Source organism: Lactuca sativa, chromosome 1, assembly GCF_002870075.4.
Source record: "Lactuca sativa cultivar Salinas chromosome 1, Lsat_Salinas_v11, whole genome shotgun sequence".
Taxonomy (NCBI): domain Eukaryota; kingdom Viridiplantae; phylum Streptophyta; class Magnoliopsida; order Asterales; family Asteraceae; genus Lactuca; species Lactuca sativa.
Genome location: NC_056623.2, coordinates 188,366,204 through 188,377,086, shown reverse-complemented (window position 1 = coordinate 188,377,086; position 10,883 = coordinate 188,366,204). Strand labels below are relative to the sequence as shown.

At 30.3% G+C, this 10,883-nt stretch overlaps 2 protein-coding genes across 2 annotated transcripts; both read left to right on the top strand.

The window, feature by feature from the left end:
* The first annotated feature begins 5,414 nt into the window (after nucleotides 1-5,414).
* On the top strand, nucleotides 5,415-6,261 carry LOC128125870 (protein SRG1-like). Its single transcript, XM_052764552.1, has 2 exons — nucleotides 5,415-5,750; nucleotides 5,887-6,261. The coding sequence occupies exons 1-2, from the start codon at nucleotides 5,475-5,477 to the stop codon at nucleotides 6,166-6,168; spliced, it is 558 nt and encodes a 185-aa protein (XP_052620512.1). The 5' UTR covers nucleotides 5,415-5,474; the 3' UTR covers nucleotides 6,169-6,261.
* Nucleotides 6,262-7,041: 780 nt separating this feature from the next.
* Nucleotides 7,042-8,542, top strand: LOC111909368 (protein SRG1). Its single transcript, XM_023905184.3, has 3 exons — nucleotides 7,042-7,338; nucleotides 8,181-8,391; nucleotides 8,502-8,542. Exons 1-3 carry the CDS (start codon nucleotides 7,042-7,044, stop codon nucleotides 8,540-8,542), a joined length of 549 nt encoding a protein of 182 aa, XP_023760952.2.
* The last annotated feature ends 2,341 nt before the right edge of the window (nucleotides 8,543-10,883 follow it).

Below are 10,883 nucleotides of genomic sequence, written 5' to 3'. Positions count from 1 at the left end.
TTTCCAGCAAATATCTCTCATTTTACTCTAGAATCTCTATCATTTGAAGTTAAACTTCAAGGTAAAATCAATTCCCTTACATTTTGTTCACTTTTATTTGAAAATTTTCAAGTTTTCTTGCATTTTCTCCTTATTCTACACCATTCTTTATGAACATTCATATGCATGTTCATCCATGTCGAATTTAATGATGATGTTAGTAGGATTTCACCCAAAAACAACATGCATGTTGTTAGAAAGTGAAATCCAATGACCAAAACCTAAATCAAATCCATCAATTTGAGTTTTTATAGGTTTTAAAGATCCAAAACCACATGCATTCAACTTTTTCATTTAGAAACACCATTTTGAACAAAATAAGTTCATTCATGATCTTCACATCATAATACATGTGATGAACATCAAGCTTAAAGGCTTGATGATCAAAGTACATTGTTAAGAATGCTTATAAATGATTTATTCACAAATAAATATTTAAAACTCCTTTTCTGCTCATGACCAATTTTTCCCAGAATCCAAACAACAAATAAGATGATCTGGAAATTTTCAGAAAATATCTCATTTTTCTCGATTTATTGTATAGTTTTTGCAAGAAAACAGGACAATAATTCACATAAAATAACTTTAAAAGCTAATAAATTCTAGGAAAATTATGGGGTGACCTATATATTAATTAAAGACAATTTATTAAGTTTCATGCATTTTGATGGCAATTTTGTATTCATTTCGATTTTATGTTTGTTGAGAACAAAGAAATAGTAAAATACGGTTATTAATATCAAAAACTATATTTAGTAATTTTCACGCCTTCCATACATCATAAAGACTCCATGAAAAAATTTACTTATTTTTATAGAAAAATTATTATTTTTCTTGATTAAATGAACGTTTAAGGGGTTAATATGATAATAAATAGCGACACTTAGCCAAAACTTATAAAACTTTATCAGAATATATTATAATAAATATTAATTTTAAATAAAAATTTTAATAAATTTTACTTACTGTTTAGTAATTTTTCATAAATTAATGTTTATTTGTAAGAATAATTCAAGGAAAAATATTTCAACTATTCTAAAAATCATAATAAATTATAATAACATCATATATTATAGTATAAAACAAATAAAAAGTTTGGAAACTTTTATAAACTTTTTAATATTTCTTTCCATTTTTGCTAGAATAAATATACAAAAATCCTAAAAATAGGTTAAAATACTTAAAAACCAGTTTAAATATAAATCACAATTGTAAAAAAAAAAAAAATTGAAGATTTATTTCAACTTTTTTCAGTTTATTTCCAATTTCCTAAGATTAAACACCCATAAATACAAAAATGGGTTTCAACTCTTTAAAATGACTTTTGATATTTTCTCAAATTATATACATTGTATAATAGTTTTAAAGAATATTGGTAATTTTCCGAATCTGTTTAGTATTTTTCACAAATTTATGACGTTTTCAAGGAATCAAATAGTGGGAAAATAGTTAAACATATTTAAAAATCATGAAAAATTACAAGGAGGTTCTCAATTACAGTAAGAACTGATATATAAAGTATGGAAATTTTTAGAACTAAACTGATTTAGTTATTGAATATTTAATCATTAGAGAAACTCCTAAAATGTTAAATTTTAATATTTCAATAATGAGAATTTCCACTTGAATTTGTTATATAACAAATCGATTAATAGAAATCTAAATTTTACAGAAGAACATTTGTAACTTATCAATATCAAAATTTTAACATATATAATATTGGCATAATTCTATTGTAGAAAGTATACTAGTATTAAATTTTGATAAAAGAGTCATTAGTGTGTAACATCGTTGTAGGAATTGGTAGTGGTACGAGTGGAGCATAGTTCAAGGCATCATTTACATTATCTCAAATCATTATGAGTATTCACGTCTCCTCTATTTTCGGTCTTTAAATGTTTTGGGATGGAAAAGCATGTCACTCGTGGAGTAGATAGCGAGCTCCGCTTGAACAGAAAGCAGCAAGCTGCAAGTACTTTTACTCAATTATGTTCGTTGTGATTATTTTCAACTGTATCAAAAGTGATTTGCTATGTATCGTGTATGCTATTGTTAATTCATGAGGCCTTATCGTGGTTAAGTCCCTGGAATAAGTTCACACAACTCATTTGAGCCTATGGTCATTATTGATAGCGCTATTAGGAGGTAGAAAACTCCTCACTTTCCTGTTTCGCAGAGTACATTTTACCATTTCTATCTATGTGAGTGATACATGTAGATCTCAATAGGGCACCCATCGGTCATTAGGTTTGGGTTGTGAACTTATGATTTGATCATTATGCACATACGAACCTTGTATCTCGTTTTAGCACCTAACTTATTTCCTATGAGAATATGAACTTTGCATCTCATTTTGGCAATGCACCTTAATCCTCATGATCACAACAAACTTATTTACTCACGATAACAATGAACTTTGTTATGCAAACTTGTTTACGCATTATTTTACTGAACTTTCATACTCATTTTAACAAAAAAACTTTAATTTTCATGATAATAATGGACTTTGTTTCTCATGATAGCATCTGACTTTATTTCCCATGAGAATATGAACTTTGCATCTCATTTTGGCAACGTACTTTATTTTTCGTAATGACAGCGAACTTATTTACTCATTTTAGCAATATACTTTTGCTTATGGAAACTTCTATCAAAACTTAGATTATGATTCATGAAACCAATTTTTTGTAAACTTGTGAACTCACCAACTATTTCTATAGTTGATGCTCGTTTTACATGCTTTTTCAGGAATCGTTGAGTAAGTGACACGTAGGGACATATCACTTGTAGGAGTATTTGAATGTATTATTATATTTTAATACATTGTAATTTCTTTTAAAAATAGTTCAAAAGATGTTGTAAATTTTAACGCTTTTTAATACTATTGTTGGTGTTTCCTTTATCTTTTGCTATGAAACTTTTAGTACTGTTGCGCCTCGTGTTTCCGCTTTAACGGGGTGTAACAAAGAAGACCTATAAACAACAAGAGGTTAAAGAGATTTTATGCATCTTTCTATAATTGACAAACCTAGTCCCTTTATTCTGCCATAATAAATTAGTTGGTCCTTCTTACCAAGAGTTTGATATATTAAGTATTCTAAAACTTCTTGAATAGCTGGTCCTTCATAAATTCTTTGTTTCTTTTAAGTTCATATATATATATATATATATATATATATATATATATATATATATATATATATATATATATATATATAACTTTTTGCAATTGCTTTTATTTATTGAACTCATTTATTTAGCTTTGAAATTTTATTTTTAGATATTTTTGTATTTTGATCATTTATTAAACTCCTTTCTTAATTAATTAAAAAAATTTAATAAAAAGGAAAACGAAGTATTACAATATTTACCCTTGAAATACCACCTTCCAAAAGACTCAGTGAAAATCCTCCATGATGAAGTTCAACTCCACGTAACCAATGTTTTAAAAACCGGTTTTTTAATTGAATCGGTATGCTTATCGGTTTCCGGTTCAACCGGTTTAACAGGCTCGACCGCTGAGTAAATCGGTTTCTATAAATTTTATTTTTTTTCGTATTTTCATACTGATACATACATACACAAATCAAGAATTTGATGTCCACAATTTCAAACAATAAAATACATATAAAAACAAGTTGTAGATCAATCTAAATATATTAAAATAGTTTATAATCATAAGTTTTACATCAATCCACGTATATTAAAAAGAAAATAAAGTCCTAGATGAATATAAACGCATTAAAAAACTTCGTAACATTTATCATATGTTTTTATTCAGAAAATTTTTTATAAACGTAAAAAAACTACCAAAGTTTATTATGCAAAATGTTTCAATTTCATGTGTTTTTATTCAATTTAACCGGTTCAACCGGTTTAATTGAACCAGTTCAACCGGATTTTTGTAAAAACCGGCCGATTCGATCCGGTTCAGAAATAAACATGAAACCGGTGATAGTTGAGCTGTTTCCTTCCTTGATTTCCGGTCTAACTGGTTCGACCGGGCGGTTAAAACCGGTTTGTAAAACATCTCACATAACTTGTTATTTCGATATATAAAAACAACAGTAGAGTTAATTCATATAAACGCCAAATGATAATCTTTCCAAAATAGAGTGATCTACTTCCTAAAATATGTGATCAACATCTAGCAAATCATAGCATTGACTTCCTCCTATGACCAGTCACCTTTTATTTTCCAGGCAGTCATTACTTTTTATCTTCTACTCGGAATAAGTCAATAACAACAATATTCACAAGAAAATGTTAGCTTACAATTTCATTAACCGAAGTTCATGAGTGAAGAAATAGAAGATGAATAGTTGAATGCGCTTAGGAAGTAACTATTATGTAAGCTTCATAATCTAAAATCATTATACTGATGGTGGATTGATTTAAAATTCAACACCCCAACCTTCAAATAGCAACCGTTTCGCAAATTCAACCACACCAAGAACCGATAATCCTTATGCGTTAAACAACACATCACAACCTTTCTATCGCTACGAAAATCTTGTTCCAACATACAACTGAATTTTACCAATTTACTCAATTCATCAGAACAATTTCATCCCAATATACAACATTTCCAAACTTCTCCCATAACGCATATATTGGTCATCGAAACACAATTTGAATTATTCGTCCCCAAAGCCCAACCCAAACCATCATGAAAACCGATGATTTGGAAGACGACGACCTTGTAGTGGTATGAAAAAGGCGGTTAGTGATTGAAATATGTGCCTTTTATTACTTTTGTTATATAATTTTCTTTTGAATTTATGAAATGATTTTAATTTTAATTGATCTTATATTTATATTGTTTTTATTTATATTTGTATTAAATAAAAATAATAATAAATTTAGTGTGATTGTCTATGGGTACACCCCTATGAAATGATTGGAGTGGAAAATGATACTCATGCACACTAGAGTAAGGGCGAAGGAAATGGTTGTTATTATGTGAGAAGCACCAAAAGACCTTTGGGGCAAGGAAATGGTTGTTATGCGCTTATGTGAGAAACACCAAAACACATTTGGTCCAACTGTGTAGTGAGATGTCTTTTGTTCATAGGATTGATAGTTCAAGTCCAAATATATGTGGTTTTAGGAGCATGCCATAATGTGTGTCGCTGCTCTAAAGAACATGTGAGAATCAAGCAAACTAACGTTCCATGAAGGTAGGACCAACACCCAGACAAAATACAACCACATAGAGCATATCGTTAGAAAAAAAAAAAAAAAAAAAAAAAAAACTTGGAATGAGAATGAGACACACCATCAACCATAAGGGACCATTTATGTAATTTACTCACCATATTATTAATAAATACCCGAAAACATGTGTAAAAGGTACAGTAGTTTAGAATAGTATATCAGCTTTCCGTCGATTATATATATAAGCGTAGTATTTTTGTATACTTTTAGTACTGTCTATGGAAAACCACATGGATGTAGGTATCAGTTTCGGGAGGTCACTGATAGTACCAAGTGTTCAAGAACTTGCTAAGCAATCCATCACAAAGATCCCACCTCGGTATGTTCGCCAAGATCATCAGAAACCCTTACTCACTTCATCCGATGACACCTTCACTCTATCGTTACCTGTCATTGATCTTCACAGCTTATTTTCAACCGATTCTGAATCTTCCACGTATTCATCTGAGCTAAGTAAACTTCATACAGCTGCTAAAGAATGGGGTTTCTTTCAGGTAATCATTCACCAACTCTACGTGTCTCTGTTTTATATCCTTATTAAATGGTGTTTGTGGTTAGGTTTGCAAAATCTTGATTAAATCCAAAGACGAATGTTTTTTGTAACAAATTTGGTATACTTGATTAAAACAGGTTATCAACCATGAAATAAGTGAATCCCTATTAGAGGATTTCAAGAGGGAAGTCTTGAGCTTCTTTAAGCTTCCGATGGAGGTGAAACAAAAGCTTTGGCAGAAAGAAGACAGCCAAGAAGGTTTCGGTCAGCTTTTTGTTGTATCCGAGGAACAAAAGCTTGATTGGTGTGACATGTTTTACGTAAATACCCTTCCACATAATATCAGAAATTCCAAATTATTTCAGAAGTTACCTCCCGTTCTGAGGTTCTTTCTTCCATCTCGATATGAAAGCTTTTAGCGTACAAGTTTCCATTGTGTTTTTTGGATTGGATATATATGTTTTAATAACTCCATTTTGGCACCAAACTAATGCTAAAGTGATTCATCTACAACCCACTACAAAATTTGTAACACCAAAAGAATTAATATGTTAAAGTATATTACTTTTTTCCAATTTATAAAGATTTTCAAAAATACATTGTTGGATTCAACAAAAAGTGATTCACCTTCGATCCAACCTAACAACATTTCTTGCATCAAAATGATAGTAAAAAAAAAAATAGTATAACACCAAATTCGATGTTAATGTTTTAAAAATCGGTTTGAAATGGCCGGTTGGACCGGGAACCGGAAAAGGGGGTGATTCAACTATCACCGGTTATACATCGAATTCTGAACCGGAATGAACCAAGCGGCTTTTAGAAAAACCCAGTTGAACCGGTCAAAATATATCGATTGAACCGGTTAAACCAAATAAAAACACATGGAAAAGAATCATTTTTATAATAAACTTTGGTGAATTTTTTCAAATCTATATAATTTTCTCTAAATAAAAAATATGATAAATGTTATAAAGTTTTTAATGTATTTTGAGTGATCTACAACTTATTTGTATGTATACTTTTAATGTTTGAACTTGTACATGTCAAATTCATAATTTATATATGTATGTATGTATAGGGAAATAGGAAAAAATATGAAAACTATAGAAACCGGTTGACCCGCGGTTAAACCGCTTGAACCCGGAATCGGTCAGTATACTGATTCAACTAAAAAACCGGCTTTTAAAGCATTGGTGTTATCACTGTAAGGAATGGCATCTACAGTGACATGACATAATATTCTTTAATTGTCATTTATCAGGGAGAAATTGGAAGCATACTCTACAAATATGAAAAAGTTAGCAAAAGCCATCTTAGGTGAAATGGCTAAGGCCTTAGGGATGGAACAAGATGAAATCACCGAGTTGTTTGAGGATGGTGTTCAGTTGATGAGGATGAATTACTATCCCCCATGTCCGGAACCAGAGTCGGCGTTAGGGATTTCCCCACATTCTGATGCCACTGGGTTAACAATCCTCTATCAATTAAATGAAACCGATGGCCTCCAAGTTCGAAAAGATGGAAATTGGGTATCCGTTACACCTTTGCCAAATGCTTTGATAGTAAACATTGGGGACATAATGGAGGTAATAAAATGATCCAAAGTTTCATTCATATGAATTATATTAATAGTTTTTTGTTTTTAAGAAACCGAAAAGTGAGTTGGTTTCAAGAACCAACAATTTTGGATTGAGAAATTAAATATTCTCCTACAATTTGTTCCTACTTATCCTCCTACCATATAAAATGTTGACAAGTAGATTAAATGATTATCAATTTTATTAAATGTCTAATTAAATGTGACACATGTCAACATTTGATATGATAGGAGGATAAGTAGGAACAAAATGTAGGAGGATATTTAATTTTTTTTTTGGATTTTTGTTTTAAAAGAGTAAAACCTCAAAATTTACAGCTTAGCTTTTTTTGTTTTAAAACAAAATAAAAACCAAACGAAACCATATCTACTGTGACGTCGTTTTTACAATTCCTTACTTAGATTGGTTTTGGGCTAACTGCAACTAATAACATCATGCATGCTTGAAGTTATTGTAGTATTATATGGCATCCTCCTTTTATTTTTTTATATTAAAACAACGTACTTTTATTTTTTTTCTTATTACTACATTATATGATAAAATATCTATCAAATTATAACAATGTATTTCCGCTTTTTCCCTTGTTACGATATTACACTTTAAAAAATCAATGCAATTTTAGCACTGAAAATTGTTTTGTATTTTGATGAGTTTGCATTAAGTAGGTAGATTTTGAAAATATAATGTTGCAATATGATGAAACGAAAGTATGATGATATAATCATCAATTCCATGTGTTTGATTATTGTTTTTGGTTATGTACCTAAAAATAGCAAAAAACATAAAAACTGAACAAAATTGAACTGTTCCTTAATTGTATGTGTTTGTAGATTGTAAGTAATGGTGTGTATAAGAGCATAGAGCATTGTGCAACAGTGCAGTCAAACAAGGAGAGGTTATCGGTTGCCACATTCTACAGTTCCAATATGGGTATGGAATTAGGCCCTGCACAAAGCCTTGTTGCACAACATAATGTAGCAAAGTTCCAGCGACTCACCCTTGAGGAATATTACAAGGGCTTTTTCGATCGAAAGCTTGACGGTAAGTCATACTTACAATTTATGAAACTTGAAGATTTAAATGAAAAGGTTATATAGTTCAACTACATCTTTGGTTCTTTTACTTCATGTAATTAAAAACCATGTTATAAGATGTATTGTTACTCGGTAGTGGTAATTTTGCCACATCATGAAGTTAACTATGTTGGTTGTCTTAACCAACTAGTCTCTCTTGTATGTATAGATCATAGACAACTTTTGTGTATTCATATATAATAAGAACATGATAATGTCATCATATAATAATAAGAAAGTTATTGTTTTAAAGGGTGTTTTGGATTCACTTATTTAATACTTTTTTATTCGGTTTTGGAAAAAAAAATTGTTAGTAAAAAGTCTCGATTACCAATAAAATTATAAAGCAACCGTTCTTTTTTCCAATAAACTATTTTTTACCTAATTATTTTGATCAGTTTATGAAAAAAATCTTAAATTTTTTATTTTACTTCAACTTTTCTACCTTTTCCACAAAAAATCTGAAAATATCTTGGGTGTAAAAAATTTCATGGTTATAACCATTTGTCACATTTTAAGACTATTTTAGACACGACTAGAATCTTGGTTGTGTCGCGGCACCGCTTTGTGCACCTATAGGGCCCCCCTTTCAGGTATGTACTATGAGTTGGTTTGAAGTCTAGCATGTCAGTAGGATGATGACTTCATGCATATAGGCCAACTGAGGTGTTGATATGTATTGTATATGTTATGTGTTATACGATATTGTGCGAAGCTCACTAAGTTTTATGCTACTCTCAAGTTAAAAGCATTTCATGGTGTTCTTCTAACAATGGGAATGGTAGGCTTGATTGTACTAAACACGCATCTCAACTAACATTTGTTTTAGACTTGCGTTATTTTATGATGATTCTGATACACTTTTTATGATATGGTTTTGTGGTGATGAAACAATTTGTTACTTTAGTTTTTTTTAATATAAAAATGGTTTGAATGTTAAACTGTCTTGTAAAAAGAAAGTTTTAGTTTGAAAATTTACGATGTTACACGCATAATATAAAATCAGAATGTTATATATTGGTATGTTATCTGAAACATAGCTTCACTTTTAACATTCATGTATCAAACCAAAAGTGATCAGAAAAGTGAATCTAGAAAAGAACAAACAATGTGTTTCTGATGGTTTTGGTATTTTGGAGTTCCAAAACACCAAGACCATGAAGTAATTTATTCATGGAGGAATTGTTCATATATGCTTAAGATTCATGGAGGAATTGTTCATATATGCTTAAGATTTGGAGTTCCACAAACTCTCAACCCAAGTGGACCGAACCAAATAGTTAAAAACAGTTGGAACAAACTGCAAGTCAAACAATTTAAAAGAAGTTGGCCCATAATCCACTTGGGAATGTTGTAACAAATCTAACTATGGTCCAAGTAATTCCTCTCAAAAATAGTGAAAGAAATATCATGCCATCTTAACTTATCCACTATTAACATGAGTAAACTAGTGCGCAATCAAAGAAACATCAACAAGGATAGAGTTAAATATAAAGTCACTAAAGTTACTCGAAAGGATAGCAAAAAAAGCAAGTTCATATATTTTCGTTACATCACATACTATATCAAAATCCCAAACACTAAATAGCCAGATTTGAATCCCCAAACCCTAGGATTTAAGGAGAGAGGGGAGATGAGGAGGAAGAGAATTTCATTTTCTACCTTTAGGTATAAGAAAGCCATGAAATTAGGTTCCCCAAGGGTCGTATTTACAGTTTAGGTAACTTGAAAACAAATCCAAATTTGAATGATTAAATAATAGATTTAATCTGAATTCAAATCCTTTCCTTATCAGCAACCAGGAGCCTTCTAGAAACCCAAGGGAAGCCTTCAAAACTGTCCATTCCATGGATGATTCTAAAATTGCTTCTTTTGTTCAACTACTGAACAATTATATTTCACCTCTTAAACATCTAATTAATTCCAATTAATCTTGAATTAATTTCGATTAATAATTAATCAATTCTATCAATCTTTAATTAATTCATAATTAATTATTAACTATCTCTAATTAATTTATTATTCACATATTAAATTAACAAATTGTTTATCTTTCTCCTTTGATCAATCCAATCCATTTCCTGGTTATGAGGGCAACCCAAAAAAGAATTTACTTTTCTTTATCAACATTAAACCAATTTAGTTATGACCTTACACCCTTAAATCCAATAGTCTCCTACTTGGATAAGTCGCTAACTATAATTGTATGTACAACTCCTAATAACCAGTAAAAAGTGTTTTCCAAACACACTACCAAACTCTGACTAGACATTGGTTCTTAGATAAATAATCAACTATCCTTTCCTTCTACAAGATATCCTATGGACATGAAATATAGATCAGAATCAATATCATAGTCCAAGATTTTGTTTCTCGATCTCTAGATTAATGAAGATTAAGTTCAGACTACTAATTAAACACATCAATTTAGTTCGGGCTCAGCCAAGCACTTTAGATGTC